At 60.1% G+C, this 26361-nt stretch overlaps 1 protein-coding gene across 2 annotated transcripts; it reads left to right on the plus strand.

The window, feature by feature from the left end:
• Window positions 1-365: 365 nt before the first annotated feature.
• RASA4B (RAS p21 protein activator 4B) lies at window positions 366-23221 on the plus strand. Of its 2 annotated transcripts, XM_061207761.1 has the most exons (21): window positions 366-546; window positions 5357-5413; window positions 6840-6953; window positions 7451-7512; window positions 8661-8790; window positions 10695-10776; window positions 11360-11491; window positions 11715-11806; window positions 13122-13239; window positions 13493-13643; window positions 13960-14024; window positions 14362-14474; window positions 14724-14916; window positions 15139-15276; window positions 15868-16012; window positions 16219-16388; window positions 18039-18176; window positions 19398-19533; window positions 21362-21482; window positions 22828-22892; window positions 23018-23221. In XM_061207761.1, exons 1-21 carry the CDS (start codon window positions 482-484, stop codon window positions 23137-23139), a joined length of 2409 nt encoding a protein of 802 aa, XP_061063744.1. In that variant the 5' UTR covers window positions 366-481; the 3' UTR covers window positions 23140-23221. The 2 variants fall into 2 exon arrangements, with proteins under 2 accessions (XP_061063744.1, XP_061063745.1); XM_061207762.1 differs by lacking the exons at window positions 14362-14474; window positions 14724-14916; window positions 15139-15276.
• The last annotated feature ends 3140 nt before the right edge of the window (window positions 23222-26361 follow it).

Genomic DNA, 26361 nt, shown 5'->3' on the forward strand with positions numbered 1-26361 from the left:
TCCCGGAGCACACTCGGGCTCACAGCCCTTGAGCGCCTGGGTACAGGCACTCGGACCACGCCCTCCGCCCACAAGGACCCGTGGCGCAAGTCACGGGGGCCCTACGGCTCCACTAGTCTAGAGGGGCGCCCATCGCCCCTCAGCTCCAGCCTGCGCTCCCCAACCCCTCAGCGCAGACCCCTCCCCTAAACCGCCCCAGGTGCCCAATGAGAGCCACGGCTCGGGCCTGCCCCGCCCACCCCGGGGAGCCCCGGCTTCCGATTGGTCCGCCTGGGCGCTGTGTTTCCCCCCCCCTCCTCACATGGGGCGGGGGCGGGGTGAATGAAGTGGGAGCGATTCCTCCGCCCCCGCGCTTACCTACCAGGCCCAGCGGGGCCCGCTCCCCCTGCGCCCAGTCCAGCGCCTGCCCCACCGCCGGCTGCTGCCCTGGACCCTGGCGTCCGGCTCCCCCCGGGCCAGGACCCCGCGTCGCGGACCCACGATGGCCAAGCGCAGCTCGCTGTTCATCCGCATCGTGGAGGGGAAGAACCTGCCCGCCAAGGATATGTGAGCACGGCCGGAGGAGGGAACCCCAACTTTCCGGGGAGGGGCGCTGCCCCTTATGCCTGCCTGACCTTTCGGGGGTCCACACGGCCCGCCCACAAATAGAGCAGTGGTGAGGGTGTGGCGAGTGTGGCTGCAGTGGGAGACTGGCAGGGAAATGGGGACAGTGAGATTTGCTGCGAGCACCGGACAGGGGGTGACAGGGAAGGGCCAGGGTCTGGGGAGGGGGCGGGGATCTGTAAGGGGCCTTAGTGAATAGGGAGGGAGAGAACGGCGGCTCAAGAGGGGAAGGGACTTTGATAGGACAGGAGCTGGGCGTGGGGGAGACATCGAAAAGGAGTTGTCTCCATGCACTGCCGGCGGGGGGTGGGGCGGGGTGTGGCTGGAGGGTGTGGGGTGCCCCCCCTAGTAACGAGGGGTCTTCCTCAGTAGTTCTGGAACCCTTAGTACCTGGGAGTGTGCACGGGCTGTCCTGGGGCTTCCTGCTGTGCATTTGGGAAGGGAGGGGCTGGCCTGAAGAGTGGACCTTAGGTCAGGAGGCTGGGACCGGTGCAGGATGGGGTGGCTGGGTCGTAGCTGCTCTTGTACGCTCGGCTTTACCTGAGCCATTGCCTTTAATCCTCACAACCACCCAGCAAGGTCGTTCTCACCATTCCATTTTACAGATGTGGAAACCGAGGCTCAGAGACGTGAAATGCTGGCTCCAAGTGGCGGAGCAAGGTCTTGAGTCTAGGGCTCCTAACAAGCACTGACACCTAGGACCTTCCCTGGGCCCTGGCCAGATTTGCGGATGTTTCCGAAGCCCCGGTCCCACCCTCCTCAATAGGTGCCAGAGCTGAGCAGTCCGGTCCCATCACTGGCTCCCTTGTATGAGCCTTAGGCAGCTCACTGTCCCCAAAGCCTCAGTTTCCCTGCTGTAAACCGGAGGTGGGAATCCCTCTCAGATAAGAGCGGTGGAAAGTACGAAGCTTGAGGGGCCTGGCTGCCTAGAGGAGGGGGCGGGGGCGGGGGCGGGGGCGGGGGAGCCCGGAGGCAGCATACGGTCCAAAGTCTGGCAGCCTCCCCACCCCTGGGCTCCTCAGAGGGCTCCCGGATGCAGAGAGGTGGTGGACTGGGGAGTGGGGTGCAGGAGGACGGGACAAGGGCATCTCCCTCACGCGCACAGTGGCCCCTGTGAGTTTCCCAGCACCCTCAGCGCCATGAGCAGTTCCAGTTCAAGGCCCCCTGGGCCTGACGAGGCCAGGTTCAGCCGTTGCCATGGCAATGGGTGAGGGAGGGTGCTGGGCGGGCTGTCTCAAGGTGGGTTTCGCTGCGTGCGGGGGAGTTGGGGCGGGAGCTGGGAATGTGGTCTCTGAGGTGGGAAGGCAGATGAGCTCTGAGAAGGGTCTCAGCCTCCAGGCCCAGCCTCTAAGCACCCCCCACGCGGGCACTGGTATCTAGGTCAGCTTGGCCTCCTCTGGCTGGTGGTGGCTGGGAGGAGCAGCCCCTCCATCTGTTGCCTCCCTCCCCATCCCTGCAGCGCTGGCCCTAGTGCCTGACTCTAGGCTTTCACCAGCCTAGGGCGGTGAAACTGTGGACTCTGCCTACCTGGGAGCCATGGTGCCCGGTTCCCTGCCCAGCCCTGCCTCTGCACAGCTGAGGGACTCCACCAGGTGCCTCCATCCCCAGGGGAGGGGCCACCAAGTTCTGAGGGTTCTGCCTCCAGAATCTCTTTCCTTGCCCTGCCCTCCTGCCTCCTCACCTCCCCCTACCTCCTTTCCTCTGCCTTCCCCATAGAGGCTGGTGTGCGCAGCTCTGACCCGTCAACCAGCTCTTAAATCCAGCTGTGAAACTCCGCCACCTCAGCCCCTCACATTTGGGCTACTGGCCTTCACAGCCCTGCTTTTGCCCATGTGTGAGTCTTCTGCCTTCAAGGACTCCCCTTCAGGGTTCACCGGAAAACTCCTATTCACCCTTTAGGACCTCTTCCAAACTTCTACTCCTCTTCAGGACTTTCCCTGGTGCCCTTGGGCAGGGTTCCTTGCCCCTGTTCCATGCCTTCTGGCACTTTGGGTCAGCTGGAGTTAGGACGAAGCGCTTGGTAGCAATTGCTCCTTCGTGGGCTGCCTGCACCACGTGACTCTGAGGTCAGGAACCATGACTCATTCGTCTTGGCATGCCAGGTCCCTTAAGGGACGCCTGGTCCACAGTAGGGGAGATTCAGATGTGTCCAGGACCTTCCCATTTAATCCTCTTATTAACCCTATAAGGTAGCTATGCTCCATTTGTAGATGGGGAAACCGAGGCTCAGGATGGGGAAGTCCTTTGCCAAGGCCACACAGCCAGTAGGGGGAGAAGTCAGGATTCAAACCCACTCTGCTGCTGACAGGCCAACCTAGCTGGACCCAGGTTGCAAGCTTGCCAGGGGGGCTCAGTGGGGACCGAGCCTCGCAAATGCCACGCAGAGCGTTTGGCTTAGGCATGGCGGGGGTTTGGAGATCACAGGAGGCCCTCCCCAAGTGCTGGAGGCACGGGGGGTGGTGAGCCTGCCCCACTGGGCCTCATCAGCCCCAGCTTGTCTCCCGAGCAGCATCCCTTCCAGCTGGGACTTGCATGCTTCTGAGGACGGGGAGTTCACTTTCATCCATAGTGACCCATCTTGACAGAGACAGTTCTGAGGAAGGGCGTCATCACACAGTGACCGCCGGCCTCCCGGCCACTTCCACTCATGGGTTTTGAGTCCCCTTAAGGGCACAGAGCACAACTGTGCACCCTATCACCAACAGCTTCCAGAGCCCATCTGCTTCTGTCATGCTTCCTCCCATCCTTGGGGGCCTGGGTCAGCCATACAGGAGCTGAGTCTCATGGTGACCAGTGACCAACTGGCTCCCACGCCCAGTGGCCCTGGGGACGGGCCCGGGACTATTTCGGGGTTTACCCTGATCCTCCCCATTCCACAGCCTGGAAACTGCCAAGGCCCTAAATATAGAGGCCCCACAAGGAGCCAGGCTGGGCCAGCAGCGGCTGTGAGTGGCTTGGAGAAAGAGAAGTGGGAGAGGGGCCCAGCCCAAGGGCCTCATCAGGGCAGAAGGCCCAAGTCCCAACAACTGGCCAGGGGCCACAGTTGGGCTCAGGTCCTTAAATCTGGCCTCAGCCCACTCTTGACCCTGCCCCCTTCCGCCCCTCTGATCCAGCCACCCAGCTCATGGCTGCCCTGCACGCTAGGTCTGTTCCTGCCCGCAGGCCTTTGCCCACCCCAGTGACCCCGCCTGCAACAGGAGCCCCAAACCGCACTGTTCAGTAGGGATTCATTCGTTGAGCTGAGCAGTGGGCAGTGCTGGGCTTACAGGGAAAAGCAAGAGATTCCTCGCCCCTGGGGCTGCCAGGAGGCCCCAGACCTGCAGGCAGAGGAGGCCTTGTGGTGGGGGGCAGCCACTGAGGTCTCAGCCCACCCTGACCTCTCCCTCATTGCTCCAAGTTACACATGCAGCTCCTGGGCCCGGCCACCCAGCCCAGCTCCCGCGGTGTACGGGGCCCTGATTGCTTGAGGCCCGGAGTCCCCTGGCTTTGAGGCGGTGGGATGCAAGCTGGGATGTTCCCAAGGGGCTCTCTGGAGGAAAGGGCTCTTGAATGATGGGGGAGAGGGTTACAGACGGAAGAAGGAGGAGTCCAGGGCAGTGCTAACATTTACTAAACACCTCCCACGGGCTGGGCCTCACATCATGCCAGGGACCCAGGGAACCTACCCTGTGAGCTGGCATTACAGGTCCCACTCTACGGGGAGGGGGGGACCAAGTCTTAGGAGACGTTTCGCATCAGTGTCACGAGAGCCTTTGGAGATGTTTGTCTCTAGTAGCTTCCTCTGCCGGAAGATCCCCTTTTGTGAAGGGAAGCTGGGCTTGGAATTCCCCAACCTCCAACATGCAAAAACACTTCCTTTTTATGGACGCCAGGCCTGAAGGGCACTTCTGAAGACAGGCCGCCCCCACTTCTTGCCCAGTAGTGGCCCTGGGCTTGGCCAGGGCTGCCCTCAACCCCAGGAATCAATTCCCCACCAACAGAGACAGGAGGAACCAAGCGGTCCTGGGTTGCCTGGCCCATTCGTTCTTTTCCAGATGGCTGGGAGCTTGAGGCCGATGGTTTTATTCGTTCATTCATTCATTCATCCAATAAACACTCACGGGACCCCATCTTGTGCCAAGCCCTGTCAACACAGAAGTGGTCCCCACTCTCAGGTAGCTCATAGACAGGTAGGGGAGGCAGCTGATGACAGTACATCACTAGCAGTGCTGGGATGGAGGGAAACGTGCCAGGGAGGGGGCTGGCGGTGGGATGGCAGGGGAGACCTTACTCCGGGCCTCTGGGACAGGAGAGGGCTCTTAGTGAAGGGAACTGAGGAGGGGTCTCGGGAGGAGTGGGAAGGCAGTCCTGGCGGGAGGAACAGGAGGAACCAAGTCTGAGAGGAGAGAGTGAGGGGCTGACTTGGTTGAGGGTAGGCTTTTGTGACTGTTGTTTCTGTCTTCCCTGGTTGGGAGGGGCGGGGGGTGGGCTGTGGGAGGCGGCAGGAAGGCGAAGCACCCTTTCCCGAGCTGGAGAAGCAGCGGGCAGGGGAGCCTTGGTGCACGATCCTGCCTCTGCCTCACCAGCCCCCTCCCAGACCGAGGCTGGAGGTACACTTTCTAGCCTGAGGATTCTTTGGGTCTCAGCCCAGGACCTGGTGCCTCAGCCTTGACTGTCTTTTTCCTGGGGTCACTGGGAGCCCCTGGAGGAGGAAGGAGGGGTGCCCACGGCCGGCCGCCCCATCAGTCAGCCCCTCCCCGCCCCTCTCTTGCAGCACGGGCAGCAGCGACCCCTACTGCATCGTGAAGGTGGACAACGAGCCCATCATAAGGTACCGCCCTCGCCCCGCCCCCACCTGAGGGTGAGTGAGATGGGCTGCTCGCCGGCCCACTCCCCCCGGCCCGTTCCAGCTCACACATCTGGCGGGGTGTGTGTGTGTGTGTGTGTGTGTGTGTGTGTGAAATTTGCGTGGAGATTTGCGTGGTGAGGGCTTGGAGCATCTGATCCCCTGGAGCCCATCGGGCCCTAACAGCCTGCTAGGAGGTAAGAAAGACCCACTAGTCTTGCTAATTACTGACCTTAACGCCCATGGAGGGATTCTTTACCGTGGGCTGGGTGCTCAGCCAAGGGCCTCTCACCGACTCTGTTGCTCTTTACAACCTTTACAACCCGCAGGAGGGACAGATGATGATGACTAGTAACAACAGCTGTCACTTAGGGGATGTGGTCTCGGCCAGGCCCTGTGACAAACCTTTTCCAGCCTGTTTAATACTTCCAGTGAGCTCCGTACAATAGCGTCACATCCCGTTTACAGAAGAACTAACTTGCCCAGAAGGGCCACTTCCCCTGGGCATCCCTTTCTCCATGGGCTCCATGATTCTGGGCAGGGTCTTTGCTGTTTGGTCCCCTCTCTAACCCAGGCCTTTGCCTCCAAGTTCATGGCCAAAGCCGCTCAGCTCTTCTGCCCATCTGGGTGTCCACTGCTGATGGATAGCCAAGGCTGCCAGACTCACAGTTCTTCTCACTGCAAACGCCTTTTTCCAGATTCTCTCCTGAGCATGGACACCATGAGGGGGGAGAGATGCATGCTCTGATTGTCTCAATGACAGACAGGGAAACCAAGGCCCCAGAGTTCAAGTGACCTGTCCAAGAACTGGTTGGGGTGAAGGTGATCCCCGGAGCCTTCATCTGGGTCCTTGGGGAGTTTCAGCTTCCCCACACCCACATACCGTGCTGAGCCCTATGTGTTGAAGGTTCTGTCCTGGGGGGGTTCGGCCAGAACTGGGTGAGGCTTTGCCCATACAGGACCTCTGTGGGTCAGGACCCAGACCTTGGCTCTCAGGGCCCCCAGGAGGACTCTCTGTCTCCAGAGTCAGCTTGGCCATCCCCCTGCCTCTACCCTCAGTGAGTCTGTTCAGCATCAGGAGCCAGGGGGAGGCTTTGGTTCTGGCTCTGCCACTGTCCTGCTGGGTGACCTGAGGCCAGCTACTGCCAACTCTGGTCTCAGTTTCCCCAAATGGAAAATGGCCTGATAGACGCAGCCTGTGCCCCACCCAGGGCAGAGAGGAAGGTCAGAAGGGAATGACTGGTGATGGACGGTGGGTCTGGGACAGGGAGAATCATCACCTAGCAGAGCAGTCTTTCCCGGGAATGGAGGCAGATGTGGGGAAAGGTGGGCTCAAGCCACACAGCCCCGCCTTGTCCCAGCCCAGGGCCTGCGGGTGGCCCAGGCAAGTGCCGAGGGTCCTCTCTTGCAGGACAGCCACTGTGTGGAAGACCCTGTGCCCCTTCTGGGGCGAGGAGTATCAGGTGCACCTGCTGCCCACCTTCCACTCGGTGGCCTTCTACGTCATGGACGAGGATGCCCTCAGGTGGGTGGAACCCCAGTCCTCAGCTGGGGCCCAGACCCCACCACCTGTCCCTCTCTGGCCCATTTCACTGCTGGGACTGCTGGTCACGGCATCCTCTTTCCAGCCTGGAGGGAGGGGGAGCCCGGGGGGATCCGGAAGGTGCAGGGTTTGGATGTGCGGTGTCTGTGTATGTGTGTGTGGATTCATTGTGCTCCCACCACATCACGCGTGTGCACATGCACTGGGCTGTGTGTGCACGGGGATGCAAGCTAGGAAACAGGCCCCCGGAGAGAAGAGCTTGGCATGTTTGTGGGCATGCGTGTCAGTCCACGTGCGGAAACATATCCCATGCCCATGAGAGGGCCTACAGAAGGGTCATGGGTCCGGCTCCATGGGCTCCTGTAAGTGACTGGAGTGTTAGTCTCCCTGCTCCCACCAGGGGCCCTGAACTGCGTGGGAGGGGGTCCTGGGCTCTGCACCGAGCCCCGCCCAGCTCTGGCTCCCTCTCCACCCTCCAGCCGGGATGACATCATCGGGAAGGTCTGCCTTACCAGGGACACCCTGGCTACTCACCCTAAGGGTAAGATCCCGGGAGGGAGCCCACTCCTGCTTCTCCTCCCCTGGCCTCCCTCCCCTGTCCCCGCACTGGTCTGCCCAGTCCCCGGCCCATCCTCCACTCTGAGACCCTTCTTCTGGGCTCCTTCAGGCCCCCATGCTCAGGAAAAGCCATTTCTACCCTCCCCAGAAGGGCCTGTGGCCCTCTCTAACTCCTGCACCCTAGCCTCTGTGCCCCATTCTGCCCCCGCCCTCAGTTGGGACCACATCCCCCCAGGGCAAAGAGGGGCTGCTAGTGGTGGGATCTGAGGCCTCTGCAGGCAGAGGAAGGGGCCTCTTTATGCTGCATGGCCAAGGTGTGGGAACCCCTCTTCCCAATCTGGCTGGCTCTGTACACCACAGGGTCCCCTCAGCCTGGGTCCTAGTGTCCTAAGTCTGAGGGGTCGGCCTGGAGTGGGGCTAGGCTGGAGAGCGCCTTGGAGGACTCTGGGGATGCTGACATTGTTTGGAGGGGTCAGCCCTGCCCCAGCCTCACCGTGTGACCTGGTGCTGCCTCCTCTGGACTGAGTCCCCATCTGCCAATGAAGGTTCAGACCAGGAGCTCTGAGATGCTTCCGGCTCTGCTGGCCGGAGCCCCTGTGACTCTCAAGGGGCCTCCCCGGCACACACCTGCTCCCGTCTGTGAGGTTGGGGCAGGCCTGGGGGCGGGGGCGTCTGCTGACTCACGGAGCCTCTTGGCCCCTGCCAGGCCTGAGGCCTGTCCTGCCTGTGGCCCCAGCCAGCCCCTTGGGGGCCAGTGGCCCTAATGATGCCATTCCCTCGTCGCACCCCCATCTGGGCTTAGGCCCTCCTCCCAGCACCCCTGGGCGAGAGCCACTCTCCCCCTGTTTTAAGATGAGGAAACTGAGGCAGAGAGGCCGGTCCCAGGATGGGTCAGGGTCAGGGCCACCAAATGCAGCGTGGCACAATAGTGAGGACTTGGACTTTGACCCAGGCTCTTTTAACCACTGTTGTTCAGCTTCTGAACCTCAGTTTCCCCATCTGTCACTGGGGACAGCAGCCCCTGCCTCGCGGGAGCTTGAGAGGCTTCCGAGGGGACTGTGCAGGGGCCCGTGGTGCCTGGCGGGGCTGAGAGAGAAGGGCCAGGGCCCTGGCTGAGCCGCGACCCCTCAGGTTTCAGTGGGTGGGCCCATCTGACGGAGGTCGACCCTGATGAGGAGGTGCAGGGCGAGATCCACCTGCGGCTGGAAGTGGTGCGGGGGACCCGGGCCTGCCGGCTGCGCTGCTCTGTGCTGGAGGCCAGGTGAGCCCTGGGAGACTGGGCAGTGGGCCCCACGAAACTAGAGAAACCCACTGTGGATGCTGGGCCTCCTCTCCCCCGACTCCACCTCCTGACCCCATGCCTCCTCCCTGGAAAGCGGGCTCTTGGGCACACGGGGGCGGCTTCTCTGACCTGAAGACATTTCCCAGATGACCCCGCTCAGGAGGCTGTGTCTCTTAGGGGAAGGCATGATGTTCTAATGCTGGAAATTCAGGCGTCCTCGAGCAGTGGGGGTGATGGGCCACAGGGGACCCTGAACCCTGATCATACAGCCCCAGTGCCAAGACTGGGCTTCCCCTGGCTTTAACTTCAATATGAACTCGGCCCGACTTGTGAGGTGGGCGGGAGTCCTCGGTGGGGTGGGGGGGTGGAAGGAGTGACTGAAAACCTCCAGATGGGAAGGGTGGGGGTCTCTCCAGGAGCGACAGTGACTTGGGTGGGAAGATGGGCCTGTCACCTGTGACAGGGAACCCCCCACCCCTACCAGGGTATTTTTAGCTGCAGGCTCCACTCCCATCTGGGCCTGAGTGTGAGTCACACACACTCCATGAGACGCACCTTCCTGTCTGGCTCCAACCCCCCTCCTCCGGCTCCTTGCCTGGCTCTGGGGTGGGAGCAGGCGGGGGCCCCAGCCTCCGCCTGCCGTCCCTTGGAGGAACACACCAGCGGGCCGGCACCTGTGGAGGAGCCGCGGGGTGGCTGGCCACTCTGGGAGGAAGACCTCCCTCCTGAACATGAGGCCTGTGGCTCCCCCGGCTTTACTTTCTGTCCTGGGGCCGGGATGTGGAAGAGGCACGGCCAGCTGGAAAAGGGTTGGCCTTGGGCAGAATCACAGTCACGTCCCTCACGCTCTGTCATCCTCGCGGGCCATCCACGCCTCTGCTCACCCACTTCTTCCTTCCTCAGCCTCGCCCGGGCCGGGCTCTCTGTAACCCGCATGCTCACACGCTCACGCACACTCGCACACACGCACACACGTGCACACACGCTGCCCAGACTGTCGGGGACACGACGTCTGGGCCAGCCTGGCCTCCTCTTAGCAAGTGCCTGGGTGGGAGTGGGGGGCAGTGGTCGGTCAGCCCTCTGTCTGGCGTGTGAGGGGACTCATCCCCCAGGCTCCTTGGCTCCAACCCCTGTAAGGAGCTGCCTTTGTGGCAGAAACAGACAGGACATTTCTTCCTCGTCTTTCTGGGCAGATTCTCAAGGCCAAACTCTGGAATTTTATTAGACAGTTCTGAGGAGGAAAGAAAAGCAGTCACGAGAGGCATAAAATGGAAAAGACGGAAAAGAGCAGAAAATAATATTTCCAGGGAAGGGAACGGGGCTGGGCTTTGTGGTTCTTCCAGAGGGTTCTAAGCTGGGGGCACCACGGCCAGCCTTGGGCTTCATAAAGGACCGTCTGTGGAGAGAGGGCAGGATGGTGGTCGGGGCCGCTCACCAAGGCCTCCCTCAAGTCGGGGGGATATTGCGGGGACAGGCCTTCTAGAAGCCCATCATCTCAATTCAAGGGATTATCTTCTCCATTTTACTGATGCGGAAACCGAGGATCAGGGAGGTGGCCCTTGCCCAGGAAACCAGGAGGGGGAGGGAGGCGCCCCTGGCCCAGGCTGTCCCACGGCTGAGCTTGCCTTGCCTGCCCCGCCCGCCAGAGGAGGTGCAGTGGCCGACCCGCAGCGGCCGAGTCGGAAGGAGCCTTGGAGGATGCCCCCACCCCAGGGCTCCATGGGGTGACCGTGGTGGGAATGGCTGGAAAGCTGACAGCCACCCAGCTGGCCAGGCCCAGGATGAGCCCAGGCCTTTCCAGCCCGGCGTGGGGTTACCCCACCATGGTGGGGTGTTAGCCCAGGGGACGCTTGGTGACAAGTGGATGCTCTCCTCCCTCGCAGGGACCTAGCCCCCAAGGACCGGAATGGTGCATCTGATCCCTTTGTCCGAGTGCGCTACAACGGCCGGACGCAGGAGACCTCGGTGAGGAGGCTGGGGGATCGGGAGGGGGCAGGGGGGTTTTCACCATCACCTGGGAGGTCAGGTTGGGTCTGCAGTCTTACAGAGGAGGCTCAGAAAAGTGGGGCCACCTCTCCGAGAGTGCACAGTGGGTCCAAGCCCTTCTGGTGCCAGCTCCTGTGGCCTTAGCCGCCTTTCACTCCTGGCCCAGATGGGCCGAGACAGCCCACCTGGGGTTAATCTGCAAAGTCCAACAGCTGCCCATGCGACTTTTCTCACCTCTGGGAAACAGCCAGGGTGGTGAGCTCAGTCCCGGCGGGTAGGGCCTCAAGACCTGGGTTCTCAGTGCAACCTGCTACCATTTTGCTGTGTGGCCTTGGACAAGTGCCTTACCCACTCTGGGCCTCAATTTCCCCACTTGAGAACCGAGTAGGGGTTTGGACAGGAAGTTTTTACCTCTGCTATTTCGGGGCCTCTGCCCGGACCGAGGAGAGGAAGCTGCATCAGGGCCCCTGCGGGGAAGGTGCGGCGTGGGGGTTCTGTCCTTGGCTGGGCCTGGGGAGCCGCATGGAGTCAGCCCCGCCCCCGCTGACCCCTTTCTGAGCAGATCGTGAAGAAGTCACGCTACCCACGCTGGAATGAGACGTTTGAATTCGAGCTGGAGGAGGGGGCGGCGGAGGCGCTGTGCGTGGAGGCCTGGGACTGGGACCTTGTCAGCCGCAATGACTTCCTGGGCAAGGTGAGCACCCTGCCCCTTCAGGCCGCACCCGCCCGGCCTCCATCCCGGCCATCCCGTCCGGCCATCCCCAGGAGGTCCGGGACTCCCCAGAGCCAGCCACTGGTGCTCAGGGACCCTCGGAACGTACCCCCTCTTAAAAGAACAGTAGCTGGCAAGGAAGAGACCTGAGGATCGAAGCCCCAGGATGCCCCCCCGACCCATAACGCCTCTGCCCCACCCCCAGGTGGTGTTCAATGTCCAGAGACTCCAGGCGGCCCAGCAGGAGGAGGGCTGGTTCCAGCTGCAGCCTGACCAGTCCAAGAGTCAGCGGGAAGAGTGAGTGCCTGTGGCTCGGTGGCAGGGTTGGCAGGGCTGGCGGGCTCTGGGCCCCGGGAGGCAGAGCATTGGCACCAGCAGGGAGACAGGTGTGCTGGTCAGGGGTGGGTGATGCCGCCCTAGGTTTCTTGTGGCCCTTGCCCATCAGGCCGGCATCCTTCTCCATCTGGCCAGATCCCGCCTCTTTCCCCTTCTCACAGTCCTGGACTCAGCCCTGTCCTCAGAGCTCCAAGGCAATACACATCTCCTGCGTTCTGTCTTCTGGCAGATTCTAGAACAAGCCTTCAGATACTTTCCCTTTAAGGGTTTCTCTGCAGACCTTAGACCAGTGTTCAAGTCCCCAGAGCTCTGAGTCAGTTTCCCTGACCCATAGCTCCTCCCAATTTTCCAGGAATAGGATTGCCAGATAAAATACAGGATATTCAGTAAAACTGAATTTCAGATAAACCTTGAATAATTTTTTAGTGTATGTCCATCCAATATCTGAGACAAACTTATATTAAAAATACTCAATTTATCTGAGTGTCTTGTATTTTTATTTTGGTAAATCTGGCAGCCCTATCAAGGAAGCCCTCTGACCTCTTTGCCCACTACTTAGCCCGGAAGTGGAGGACCAGCAGTGTCCCCCACCTCGGATGCTTCAGCTCTGTCTCTCCACAGGAGGCCCCAGACCCCCCCCCATCCCCACCCTCAACAGGGCAGGGGCTGGGCGCACGCCTGTGTCCAGCTCCAAGGCATTTCCACAGAACCAGCCACGGCGGACTTGATGGCTTCTAGAAGCCATGTGTCACTTAGCCGTGCTGTGCTGCGGGCAGCGGGGGGCCGTAGAGACTGTCAAGCCTTGGTCATCGGCCTCCCCTAGAAGGGTCAGAGCAAGGGAGCTTGCAAGTTAGGTCTAATGGGGCAAGGTGCTTACCCTGTTTGAGCCTCAGTTTCCTCTGGCAGGTTGTTTTGAAGCTTGAGGATTTGATTGCCTTCCAGTGTAAAATATATACATGCGGGAGCTATTCTCTGGGAGTTGACAGGCTCAAGGCTGGGGAGTCCACATGGGTGAAGCCTGGAGTCCACAGGAGTGTAGAGGTGGCGGGGAGCCAGGCCTTGAAGACGGATGGAGTTCCCCTGAGGACGGAGGCAGGAAAAGCTTTCCAAACAGAGAGAACAGCCCGGGCAAAAAATGGGAGGGGAGGCAGTGCCGGGAACCAAGGTGGAGGGCACGCGCGGAGAGACCGCAGGGAAAACGGAGGCAGTGGGGAAGGGGGCACGGCCCCGGGCAGCCTGGGTCCCTGGTGGAGAGGTCACAGGCTGCCTGTTCCAGGGGCAACCTGGGCTCCTTGCAGCTGGAGGTGCGGCTGCGGGACGAGATGGTGCTGCCCTCCGGCTGCTACCAGCCCCTGGTGCAGCTGCTCTGCCGTGAGGTGAAGCTGGGCACCCAGGTGAGGGGGCCCCTGGGGGAAGGTGGGAGGGTCCAGGGACAGTCGGTGTGTCCTCCCTGTCCTTCTAAACCCACTCTGAAGAGCAGAGATCTGAGTTGTCAGGATGGTAAGGAACCAGCCAGTGCCCAGGGCCCCTCCGTCCCTTGGGAAAGTGCCCCCCCCCTTCCCCATGGTCCTCTGCGGTCCTCAGAGTGAAGGGTTTGGCTTCCCCTGTGCGTCCTGCAGCCCCACCTCTCCTTGCTGCCTCCCGCAGAGCCCAGGGCAGCTGATCCTACTCATCGAGGAGACGACAAGCACAGAATGCCGCCAGGACGTGGCCACCACCCTGCTCAAGCTCTTCCTGGGGCAGGGACTGGCCAAAGACTTCCTGGACCTGCTCTTTCAGCTGGAGCTGGGTCGCACCAGTGAGGCCTGGGAGGGAGTGGCCCGTCTGAGGGCATGGTGGGGGACGAGAGCCCAGGACTCCAGGGATGCTGGGAGGAGAGAAATCTCAAAGTCCTCCTGTAGAAGGCTGATGGGTCCGATTAAGGAGGGAGAAGGGTCAGATTAGGAGGCAAAGGAAAGAGCAAAAGGCAGAGGTGGGGTGCTGGGTTGGGAGGTGGCCAGGAGGCTCTTTACTGAGCATCCAGCACAGAGCCCCCAGCCCCAGGGTCCTCCATCCTCCTCCCCAAAGCCTTGTCCCTCTGCCAACCCCCTACCCATGGGAACCTCTGCTCGTAGGTGAGGCCAACACCCTGTTTCGGAGCAATTCTCTGGCCTCCAAGTCCATGGAGTCTTTTCTGAAGGTGAGTTTGCATAGTATATTGTCTTTGTCTTATAGATGAGGAGACAGGTTCAGAGAGGCTAAGAGACAGAGTTGAAACTTAAACTTGACTCTTCTGTCTCCCGTCCAGGGCTCTTTAAGGATAAGAATTTCATTCACTCATTCATTCACTCATTCACTCATTCGTTCATTCATTCATTCATTCGTGTAGCTGCAGTTTGTTGAGCCGCCTTCCCCTGTGTGCCTGGCTCTATCCTGGGTGGATAGATGCCCGAGGTGGCTGGGAGGCCAGCTGCGAGGAAGATGGCGGGCAGCTGGAGGTGGGAGTCGGGACCAATGCGGCTCGCGGTGGCCCCCAGGTGGCTGGAATGCGGTATCTGCACGGCGTCCTGGGCCCCATCGTTGACAGGGTGTTTGAGGAGAAGAAGTACGTGGAGCTGGACCCCAGCAAGGTGGAGGTCAAGGATGTAGGGTGAGGCCAGGGGTGATCCCTGAAGGCGCGGTGGGGGGGAGGGGGGGGTCAGGCCCTTTCTTCAAGTGTGTGTTTAGCGCTCTTTCTGCCTGGTCTACCTTTCGTCTGCACTGCCCACCTGGGCGTGGTCTCTGTGTCCCTGTCTTGGCTGATGTCTTTCTACGCCTGTGTCTCCGGGTGCCCCTGTCCGAGTCATGAGTGCAAGCGCTGACCTCGACCTTTCTGCGGGTCTGCCCCGGGCTCACTCAGGTGCTCCGGGCTGCACCGCCCGCAGACCGAAGCTGAGGTGCTGGAGCAGAGCGCGCAGACGCTGCGCGCCCACTTGGGGGCGCTGTTGAGCTCGCTCAGTCGCTCGGTTCGCGCATGCCCCGCCGTGGTCCGCGCCACCTTCCGCCAGCTCTTCCGGCGCGTGCGCGAGCGCTTCCCCAGCGCCCAGGACGAGGTTCGCCCTGTGCCGGTGGGGCTGGGCGGAGGGGAGAAAGTGGGGGGGAAAAAAGTGGTGGAGCCCCAAGATGTGGTAGGAAGGGCCTGATGGTTAGAAGCCGAGGGCGGGGCCGGGGGTGGGAAGGTGATGCGCAGAGGTGGGGACAGCGCCAAAGGGAAAGGGGCTGTCAGAGCCCAGGCCTAGGGGAGTCCAGCCCCCAACTCTCGCGCATCCCTCCAGAACGTGCCCTTCATCGCCGTCACCAGCTTCCTGTGCCTGCGCTTCATCTCTCCTGCCATCATGGCGCCCAAGCTCTTCCACCTGCGGGAGCGGCACGCAGACGCCCGCACCAGCCGCACCCTGCTCCTGCTGGCCAAGGTCCGGGACTTTGGACACTGGCGGGAGGTGCCCAGCTGGCTGCTGAACAGGGGTCCTTGCCTGGACTGCCGTGTGTTCCCCATTGGCTCCAGGAAAGCCTTGTGGCAGGCCGCCGGTACCCTCATGTGGCGCTGCACTTCACAGTTTACAGAGCTTTCTCATGGTCACCCAGTCTCATGGATAAGGGAACAGGTCCACAGCAGGAGGTCGCCCAAGGCCTCACAGCCTGTCAGGGGTGAATTGGAGTCTTCTAACCCCCAGATCTACTCACTCCCAGGCTGCACTTATCTGTTTGGGACCAGGTTGGGGCCAGGGTACCCAGTGGAGCAGAATCTGTTGTTAAATCTGCAGAGGAAGGTCACTAGGTTGGGCCCAAGTAGTCTCAACTGTAAATCCCCGAAAGGTCTCAAGCTGTGATCCGTTCACCCCTGACCCCCAGTGGGGATAGAGTAGGCCCGTGAGCAGAGCCTGTGCCATCTCAACCTCCATTTCTACAGTGGGAGTAGTACAGACTGGGTAGGGGTGGGGGGAGCAGCAGTGGCCCGGCCTCTGACCCAGCAGAGCCTGGCCTTTCTTGCTGTCAACCCCCAGGCGGTCCAGAACGTGGGCAACATGGACACACCAGCTTCCAGGGCTAAGGAGGCTTGGATGGAACCGCTGCAGCCCACGGTGCGCCAGGGCGTGGCCCAGCTGAAGGACTTCATCACCAAGTTGGTAGACATCCAGGAGAAAGAGGGTGAGCGCTTCCCAGTGCGGCCCCGCCCTCACCCGCCCGATCACGTTTGCCCCGCCCCCGTCCCATGGCCTCGCCCCCTTCAGTGCCTCTCGCAGCTCCACCCACAGCCTGCTGTTGAAGTTTGCTCCGCCCCCGGCCCCGCCCTCGGTCCGCCCCTCCTTCCCCTCCAGGGGGCTCACTTGTCGCCTTCCCTCCCTGGCCTACAGAGCTGGACCTGCAGCGGGCCCTGAGCTTGCAGGCGCCGCCAGTGAAGGAGGGGCCACTCTTCATACACAGGACCAAGGGCAAGGGCCCCCTCATGTCCTCCTCCTTTAAGAAGCTCCACTTCTCCCTCACCACGGAGGCCCTCAGCTTTGCCAAGACACCCAGCTCCAAGGTGGGTAAGGAAGGATGAGGGCAAGTAGGGCTCTGAGGGGTTATAACACCCTGGAGGCACCTGTCGCTTCCTCGGAGCCCATCCCAGGGTCCACCGGGGTCAGAGAAGAAAGCCAGGCAGATGCAGGCTCCTGGTGTCAGCCACAAGGTCACTTAAGACCCATGAGAAAGAAGGTCCTCTGTTCAGGGGGTCCTGGTGTGGGCAGCAGCTGCAGTGTCTAGCCCTGGCTTCTAGGTCAGGTGCATGAGGAAGGTGGGGCATTGGGAGCTCAGGGAAGCAGAGAGGGGCTGAGAGGCGTCCTGGGTTCCTGCCCTGTGCACCTAGGGGAAGTGTGTCAACCTCTCTGATCCTTGGTGTCTTGGCCTGTAAATTGGAGATAATGGTCCCTACTTACCAGGTTGTTGAGAATTAGATGGGATGAGCTCTCTAAGGGTCCAGAGCGTGGCACAGAGCAGGATCTAGACCAATGGTATTCCTGAAGACACTACGTCCCCTGGGCTGGCCTCTCCTGAGCACTTTTCTCCCAAAAAGGGCTGAGCACATACCTCCTGGATGGACCTGTTGACCCCCTAGCAGGGCCAACCTAACCCCCAGTCAGCCAGGATCTGGGGGATGGTCTCCAGGGATGCCCAACCAGCCCTGTGCAGTTCGGGGTGGGCGCAGAGGGAGTGAAGGAGCTCAGGTGACCCCTCAGCCCAGGCCTCCCACTTTCCAGCTTCTTTCACTCTGGGCAGCTGCCCGGCCCTCGGGTTCCCTGGGCAAAGCCTGGCTACCCACCCTCCTCTGGGCCCCTTTCCGCTCTTTGGCACGGAGCTGTGCCATCCTCTGGGCACCCCCGTGTATCCCCCTGTGCAGCGCCGCCTGCACCACTGCCTCCTTTCTGCCTCTTCTCCAGCAGACACCCCAGTACACGCAGCACATCCTCCTCTGGGCTGTCCCTTCTGTTCTTTGGGAAGCCCCACCCAGAGACGGCTCAGACATGTGTCCTCAGGGCTCCCCTCCAGGTTTCCCCACTCCTCCCAAGAGTTGGCACTGCCCCTCTCTGCTTGTCCCTGAGGCTAGCAGGGGTGGTGAGCTTGGATGCCTGAGGGCCGTGGGGACTGGTCATTCGGATGATGAAGGGCCCTGGTGAGTTCCAGAAGCAAGGAGAACAGCGTCTGGGCGCTGGCAGCGTAGATTCAGCTTTAGCAGGTTGGGGGTCCCTCAGCGTCATGGATGTTTGAGGTCCAGAGCTTCTGTCTGTCCCATTTGTATCTCATCACATTCGATGATGGCAGGAACGGGGCAGGGTCCGGGAGGTGGGATGTGACTTTTAGGGCCTGGGAGAACAAAGGTGAGTTGGGAAAATAACTGCAAAGGCACAGGGCCTGGTCCGCAGCAGGCAGTCCCGGAAAGCTGGGTTTCCTGGCGCTTTGCTAAAGCTGAGACCTCCCAGGACTGCTGGGAGCCCGCAGAGGCCAGGCACATGTGTCTGCGCTCTGTCCCGGCTGAGGGTGCTCTCAGAGTAGGCTCCTGGGAGGGTAGGCACGCTGGATCCCCAGCACCAACCCCTGATGCTGTAGAAGGGGAGACTGAGGCCCAGAGATAGGAAGTGGAGTGACCCTGGCTAGGACCCTGAGCCTCCTTTCCCCTGTTCCCCCTCTCCCCCAGAAAAGCACCCTCATCAAGCTTGCCCACATCCGGGCAGCAGAAAAGGTGGAGGAGAAGAGCTTCGGCAGCTCCCACGTCATGCAGGTCATCTACACGGACGACGCGGGCAGGTCCCAGACCGCCTACCTGCAGTGCAAGGTGTGGGCCGTGCCGAGGGGGCACCTGCAAATCGGGGTACTGTGGGAGAACGCCTGGGTGGGCTGGAATGAGGATCGAGTGAGCCTCCCACCCCCTTGTCGGCCGCATCAGGCACAGCAGGGGTGTGAAATCTGATGTGGGTGCGGCGTCGTGTCTCCTGGGGTCTGGGTGCCTGGGAGGCCATGCCCATGTCTCTGCGTGGCCCTGCCTCGGCACGCACACGTAGGTCTGGGTGTGGTCCGGGGCGTGGACTGGTGTGTCCCCATGTCTTGAAGCTTCACATCGTGCATGTTTTTGGAAACTGTATTTCCAAGTATCTGAGTTGCTGCTTGTGTGTTTCTGTGTGTGTGTGTATATCCACACATAACAATCGCACACTTATGCGAGTGTGTGGCTCTGGGTGCACACTCTCAAGTCCCTTTCTCCTCTGTTCATGTATTAATCCATTCATTCACTCATTCATTCATTCATCTAAAAAATATTTATTGAGCACCTTCTGGGTTCCAGGCACTATTCTAAAAAAAAAAATTTTGTAAGTGGTGGAGGTCATTAGAATGGAGGTCACCATTCTAAGTGGTGGGGTACAGCGGCAGACAAAACAGCGTCCTTGCCCTCGTGGATCTTCCATCCCAGGGAAGAAGATGGACCCATAAATAAATATTTAAAATGTCAAATGGGAACCAGTGGCGACTGAGAGAGACAGGGAGGGGACAAAGTGAGGGTGCAGCAGCAGCGGTGCTCAGGGAGGGCCTCTGATAGGCAGCATTTGAGCAGGGACATTGAGCAAGGAGGAAGGTGAAGTGGGAGGGCGCGTGCTTTGTTCCCCAGAGTGACTGTCCTGGGCGCAGGGGTGGGAGGTCACAGACCCATCCCACGGGCCCCACCTCTAAGGACTCCCTGTTGGGTCAGAGTCTAGACCCACAGGGAAAAAATGGTGACGGCAGAGCCACCACATATAGTTGGCAGGTTGTGGACTGTCCAAGGGCATGGCCGAGGGAGCCAGTGGTGGCTGAAATCCAGCCCACGCTCTGCTCACGAAGCCATGTGCCGGGTGTGGGCTACATCCATCTGGAGAAAGGGCAGCCTTTCCTAATTCACCCAAAGCTGCCGAGCAGGCTAGCAGGGACTGTGTAGTTCTGAGAGATAGGGCAGCTTCAAGGATGGAGAGCTTCCCGGAGGAGGTGACCTCTCATCAGTGCCCGCCCCCCATGCCCCCTGTAGTGTGTGAACGAGCTGAACCAGTGGCTGTCTGCACTGCGGAAGGTCAGCATCAACAACACCGGCCTGCTAGGCTCCTACCACCCTGGAGTCTTCCGCGGGGACAAGTGGAGCTGCTGCCACCAGAGGGACAAGACAGGTGGGATGGAGTCCAGGGCCCCATGGCACTGCCTGGAACCCTGCCTCGCTGGCCTGGCGGGGAGCCACCTGGGCACCTGTGGGCACTCACCTGAGGCCAGCCAGGCCCCCGCAGGTGCTCTGGGCAGAAAGGGTCCCGTGACCAGGTGGTTTGGGAAATGCCACTTGTTCTGTGTGATGCATGTGGGTACCTCAGAGGCCCTGGAAGAGGCCTGAAAACGAGTTAGAATCCCATATCTGACACCATTTAGCCCAGCACTTCCCAAATTCCTTTGCCAGGGAACACTTTTCTGGCCCAGTGAATGAGCTTCTTGCAGAACCAGTGTTCCAAGGAGCACACTTTAGGAATTCCTTGCTAATGAGGGCTGAAGACAGCCCCCTAATTTGCATATTTCCACACTGGCAGCCCAATACTGGAGCTGTGAGTTGGGGGCACCCTGGGCCTTGGGCACTGGAGGGATGGCAGAGAGAAGCTTCTCCTAGAACTTTCAGTGATGATGGAAATGGTGTGTATCTGTACTGTCCAATACTGTGCACGTGCCAGCCCTGAACACGTGGGTATTTAGCACTTGTGATGTAGCTAGTGCAGCCGAGGAACTGAGTTTTGAATTTATTCTAATTTCAATTAATTTTAATATGAATGGCCTCACGTGGCTAGTGGCTACCCTCTTGGACAGTAAAGTTCTAGAATGCTCAAGATCTTCCTTCCTTATCCCTACCTGCTTTACAAAATTTTTTTTTTTTAATAAGTTTATTTATTTTTGGCTGCGTCGGGTCTTCGTTGCTGCACGCAGGCTTTTTCTAGTTGCGGCGACTCTTCGTTGCGGTGCTCGGGCTTCTCATTGCGGTGGCTTCTCTTGTTGTGGAGCACGGGCTCTGGGTGCGCGGGCTTCAGTAGTTGTGGCACACGGGCTCAGTAGTTGTGGCTCGCGGGCTCTAGAGCACAGGCTCAGTAGTTGTGGTGTACGGGCTTCGTTGCCCCACGGCATGTGGGATCTTCCTGGACCAGGGCTCAAACCCCTGTCCCCTGCATTGGCAGGCAGATTCTTAACCACTGCACCACCAGGGAAGTCCCCTTTGCTTTACAAAATTCTTGCTCCCCAGTCACAGAGGAGACTCAGCACTTGGAGCCCCTGGCCTGCAGGCCAGGCCGACCGTCGAGCCCGGTGGGGTCCAGGCCCTCGGAAGCTGGCCCACCTGCTGTAGCCCAGCCCTGGCTCTGAGGTTGAGCAGTGGCAGCTTGTTACGAGGGCGTCCCTGGCTGGTTGGCCTGACCTGCAGACTCTGGCCGTAACCTTGTGACAGTAACCCTTGTCATTGGTACAGTGAGGTTCCCCAGGGCGCTACGAGGCAGGGCTGGGCAGCCGTATTTTGTGGAGCAGGAAACCGAGACTTAGCAAATGCAGATGTCTCTGCCAAGGTTGTAAAGCAGCACGTGGCAGGGCCGGCTTATTCCAAGGCACAAAACCCCAGCTCCCCTCACCATGATCTTACAGTTCCAGGCTGCTCCCTGCTTCCTTCCAGGCAGGAATCTTCCAGAAAGTGGTCCAGCTCCCTAAGTTGTATCCTGCACAACTCCCACGTCCTGCAGTCATGGCTCAGGAGCTGAACCCGAGAGAGATGAGGGGCTGCCCCCTGGGAGTGTGGGGAGCCACAGGCAGGCCCTGGGCCAGACTTCCCGGCTGTGCCCCCAGCCCAGCTCCGCCCTGGGGGCCCCTGAGTGCATCCCTTGCCCTCTCTAGGCCTCGGTTTCCCCATCTGCCTTCCAGGAAGTTGGACATAAGCGCTCACAGTGCCTGCCTGTAACTCTGTCCTCTCTCTGCCCCCAGATCTGGGTTGCGACAAGACGCGGTCCCGGGTGACCCTGCAGGAGTGGAATGACCCTCTCGACCATGACCTGGAGGCTCAGCTCATCTACCGGCACCTGCTGGGTGTGGAGGCCACACTGCGGTGAGGAGGCCTGTGCAGGGGCAGCGAGTCCCATGCAGCAGAGCCTGGGCAGCCCCAGGGGATATGCCAGGCGGGGGCTGGAGCCGGGATTCGGGCTCAGGGCCCCTCCGCAGTGGCTGGTCTCTTCCCTCGTAATCAGGCTCTGCACCTTCCTGCCTATGGCAGCCACACCTGGGAGGGCACCTGGATCTCTGCAGCATGAGGCTGGCGCATCTTAGGATGAAGGTCCCAAGGGCTGTGGAAGCCCAGGGTCAGGCTGTAGCTGCTCCGTGCCCCCCGGCTGACCCGGCCCCCTCATCCGCCCAGCCCTCCCTTGGTGCCCTCAGAGCACCAGGATTGCCCTCAGCCAACCCGCTTAATTCAGTGGTTCTCAGCCCTGGCTCCAGCTTAGAAAACACAGAACGCTTTTTAAAAACAGGATGCCTGGGCCCTACCCCACTGACTCAGAACCTCTGGTGGGGGCAGTTCAGCATGGGGATATTTTAAAGCAATCCATCGCTCCCTAAGAGCACTGCTTCCCTGAGTCTGTTCGAATGGGGGCAGCTTTCTCTCCCACACCCCTGCCGCCGGGGCCTGGAGGGGTGCCGGGCATCCTCCTTGCTGCCTCACCAGCTCTTCTAGGGTTCATCTCCTGTGGCTGCTGTAGCACATTACCATACCGTTGGTGGCGTAAACGACACAGGTTTATCCTCCTACAGTGAAAGTGGAATAAGCACATGAGCAGGGGGGTAAGGGATCAGAGCGACCCCCTATGGCCTAGAAGGCAACTGAGGAGGAGTTGGATCTATTTTATCCAAAACAGATCAGGGAGATGGTCAAAGGGCTGAGCCAGTAGAATTCCTAAATAAGGAGCTTCAAGCACAGGGTCCGCAAGGCTGCTCACCACCCCTCCGTGTAAGCGCACAGAGGATTGTATCTGAGCGACCCGGGGACCTTTGGTGAACCCCGGGTAGGAGCCGTGCTTAAAATGTCCCTGTCTCCTGTTCCCATAAGAATGAAACTCACTCCATGGCCAGGTAACACTAGGGGATTTTCAGGCCCCGCTTGAATCTCTCCCCGAGGGCCCTCTGAAACAGAAGTGACACGGTTCAAGCTTGGTTTCCTAAGTGCCTTCCGTTGATCCACCTTTGCCGAGCTGGAGGATGAGGGGGGGACCAGAGGAGGAGGCTGGACGGGGGGAAGCGGGAGGTGACCAGGGGCCGAGACCTGGGTCCACATTTCTTCCTGTACATTGAAACAGCCCCCTGCCCCCAGGAGCCCCCTCCAGCTCAGGAGGCCCACCCTGGGTCACCCAGCCTTCTGGGCGAGGGCACCAGGAGCCCTCACATCCTGTCCTCCCCCACAGGGAGAAGCACCGACAGCTGAGTGCGGGCCCAGAGGCAGGCCCTGTGCTCCCGGGCCCCGGAGGAGGTAGGTGCTTCCCACCTGAGCCCCCTTTCAGGGATGGTGGGTGGGGCCTCCCTCCCAGGGGCCCTCCGGCCTTCCAGACAGGCGCGACCCTGCCTGCTCTGCCCTCGTCCCGCATCTGCCTCCAGCCCCCGAGGACCCACTGGCCCAGCTGCTCCAGGTACTGCAGGACCTCCGGGAGGCCCATAGGTCCAGCCCAGCCGGCTCCCCGCCCTTGGAGCCCAGCCGCGTCCTGGAGCTGCAGACGTGAGGCCGCCCCACACTCCGCGCTGAGCCCCGCCAGGTGCTGGGAGACCCCCGTGCACTCTCAGCTTTTCACCTCGGTCCCTCTCGTTGGGGTGCAGGGCCTGGGTCTCTCCTGGGCTGAGTGAGCTGGGGGAGCCAGGGGCCCAGGGTCCCAGGGGGTCCGGAAATCCAGAGCTAATACGGCCTTGGCCTGTCGTCACCCACCTGACATCTCCAGGGGACTTCGGGGGCTCCTGCTCCTCTGTGAGGGCTGGCTGCTCCCCGCCAGCCCCACAGCCATCGCTGCCACTAGCCCAGACTCTCCAGGGTCCCTCCTCTCCTGCCCAGGGCAGACCCAGCCAGAAACCACCCCTAGGGTGGTCCACACCCAGATGGACTGATGCTTCTTAGACCCAGAGAGGCAGGAGGGAACACGGGGCCCAGGAGACCAGGCCTGGACCTCAGCACCCCCTTTGCTCCCGGCCACCACCCCACCTGCTCCCCTCATGGCCACAGCTGTGCTCCCCGGGAGAGCATCGCGGTGCTCTGTTGCCGACAATAAACCTGCTGTGACTGTGGAGGCTCTGGGATCTCGTGATGGGGGTCAGCTGCTGGTGGGGGTGGCCAAGCACCGGGCCGCCAGCACAGCCTCTGTGCATCCCCACTGCCCCTTCTCTGTTTCCCCCCATCCTGGGGACTTCCTTTCTCCTCCCACCTGCTGTCCCTGCCACACCCCTGGGTCCCACTCATCCGTCTCCCACAGGCTACAGAGCCTGATGTGTCTCACCAGCTGGCCCCTCCTGGCAGCCCCCAAAGAGGCCCTTCCTCCAAGTGTCCTGAAGACTGCAAGTGGGGGCAGGTTCAGAACCTCAAACCACATGGCCTGGCCCTGGCAGTGGCCCTTATGCCAACCCCCTCGTCCCAAGCAAGGCTTCCTCTGGTCATCACCTCCCCGCTCTCCTCCCAATCCACCCCTAGGTACACAGTAACTTTCAACATAATTAACAAAACAGGGAAGGGACAGGGTCTTCCAGCACATTCTTAAAACTCTCATTCAACCAAGCTCAGAGCCTCACCTGTGAATCCCAGACCTGGGACAGTCCCCAAGGGCCCAGGTCACAGGCAGGACCCTTGACCCAGCTGACTAGCCAGAGTCTGGGGCAGGACCATCTGGGCAGGCTGCGTGCTGGATTCTTTGAGGGATAGCATAGAAAAGCAAAGGGGGCTGCAGATGCAAGGGGCTGCCCCGCTCCCCTATACCCCATGGCTCTGGGGGCCATATCGACCTTTTCTCCTGGTCACAGCCTTGACAGCCCACCAACCCAATCCCTTGGATGTTCATCACTTCTTGGTCATGATGCTACCATCCTATGGGCCTCATGAGCCTCTTCACAGGGCTAGGCATCCCCTCACCCTTCCTGGCCCAGGGCTCAGGTCCAGGGTGACTGAGCCTGCTCCCCCCTGCCCCCATCACCAACCCCTGCTTCTCTGGCTACTTCCTTAGGGCCTCACACCAATCCTCCTGCCTGTTGGATCTTCTTGGGTTTCAAGGACCTCATGGTCAGGAAGTATGGACCCTGGGTCTCCTGACCCCCAAGGCAGGGAGGGAAGGGGAAAGAGAGGCGTACACTTGGGTGTGCACTTACAGGGGCTGCAGCAATTAGAACTGTGGATTTTAACTGCACACATGCAGCCGCCCACTGGCAGCACTCACCACCCTTTCCTCCAGTGGACCTCGATGTGGGTACGGCCACTGCAGCCAGAGGGGCATTCAAATGAGTAAGTGCCTGGCTCCGCCCCCCACCTCTCCCGTGGGTACCAACACCCCTAGGTTCTCCTCGCAGGTTCTGGGCAGAGCTACCTACAACCCAGGATGCCACATTCTTTTTGGAAGCCACCTGGAAAAAGGAGAGGGACAGAAGAGACTCCTGCCTGCCCTCAGTACAGGCAGGTACTGGAGGTCACCCCCTCCACCTGCCCGGGGATTCCACACCACCACTCCCCCAGGATCACCAGGCATGTTATTCATCCGGGGCTGGGGCAGATGCCCCAGATGTCTTGAGGGTCTGATTGGGCCCTCAGAGGCCTACAGCCCAGGGGGCTGGCATTCAGTACAGGGCAGGCACCCCAGGAAGCCCTGAGCGGGCCCAGCTCACATAGTATGTGCCTTTTTCACCCTTTGGGCCCATCTCATAGGAAATCTGGGCAAGTTCCCGCCAACCTTCTCTTGGGAAATTCTTGTCAAAGTAGAATTTTCAAATATGTTTTAAAAAATGACTCATAAAAATGAAACTGTGCACCTCAGATTGGGACTTGAACCCACATGTCGGGACTTGAACCTGGCCAAAACCCAGATTGGCCAAAACCCAGATTGGACTTGAACCCACACAGCTGGGACTTGGACCCTGCCAAGACCCACAGTCTTCCAACTGAGATCACACACCTGGTTTCAGGACTTAATGACGCTCAGGTTCTTGATGTCTCATCGCAGAAAGAATTCAGTGAGAGACAAAGTGATAGGTAAGAAGTGGATTTATTTAGAGAGAAACACACTCCAGAGACAGAGTGTGGGCCATCTCAGAAGGTGAGAAAGGCACCAGGGTATGGGGTTGTCAGTTTTTATAGGGGTGGGTCATTTCATAGGCTAATGAGTGAGAGGAGTATTCCAGCTATTTTAGGAAGGGGCAGGGATTTCCAGGAGTTGGACCACTGCCCACTTTTTGATCTTTATGGTTGGTCTTGGAACTGTCATGGCACCTGTGGGTGTGTCATTTAGCTTGCTGATGTGAGCGTGTACTGAGGTTCAAGGTCTAGTGGAAAAAGTCGACTTGTCCGCCATCTTGGACCCATTGGGTTCTAATCAGTTTATATCATGTCCTTGGGCTATGTCATTCTTTCAAAGGTTGTGCCCTGCCTCCTTCCCTCCTGTTTCAAAAATATAGAATGGGGCTTCCCTGGTGGCACAGTGGTTAAGAATCCGCCTGCCAATGCAGGGGACACGGGTTTGAGCCCTGGTCTGGGAAGATTCCACATGCCATGGAGCAACTAAGCCCATGCGCCACAACGACTGAGCCTGCGCTCTGGAGCCCATGTTCCACAACAAGAAAAGCCACCGCACCGCAATGAGGAACAGCCCCCGCTCGCCGCAACTAAAGAAAACCCGTGTGCAGCAACGAAGACCCAACGCAGCCAAAAGTAATAAATAAATAAATAATAAATTTATTTTTAAAAATGTATAGAATTAACA

Source organism: Eubalaena glacialis, chromosome 13, assembly GCF_028564815.1.
Source record: "Eubalaena glacialis isolate mEubGla1 chromosome 13, mEubGla1.1.hap2.+ XY, whole genome shotgun sequence".
In the NCBI taxonomy this organism is placed as follows: domain Eukaryota; kingdom Metazoa; phylum Chordata; class Mammalia; order Artiodactyla; family Balaenidae; genus Eubalaena; species Eubalaena glacialis.

Coding starts and splice junctions, on each gene's coding strand:
- RASA4B (XM_061207761.1), top strand. CDS start 482: ATGGCCAAGCGCAGCTCGCTGTTCATCCGCATCGTGGAGGGGAAGAAC. Junction 6,954..7,450: donor ATGGACGAGGATGCCCTCAG/GTGGGTGGAACC, acceptor TCCACCCTCCAG/CCGGGATGACATCATCGGGA. Junction 11,492..11,714: donor GCAATGACTTCCTGGGCAAG/GTGAGCACCCTG, acceptor CCCCACCCCCAG/GTGGTGTTCAATGTCCAGAG.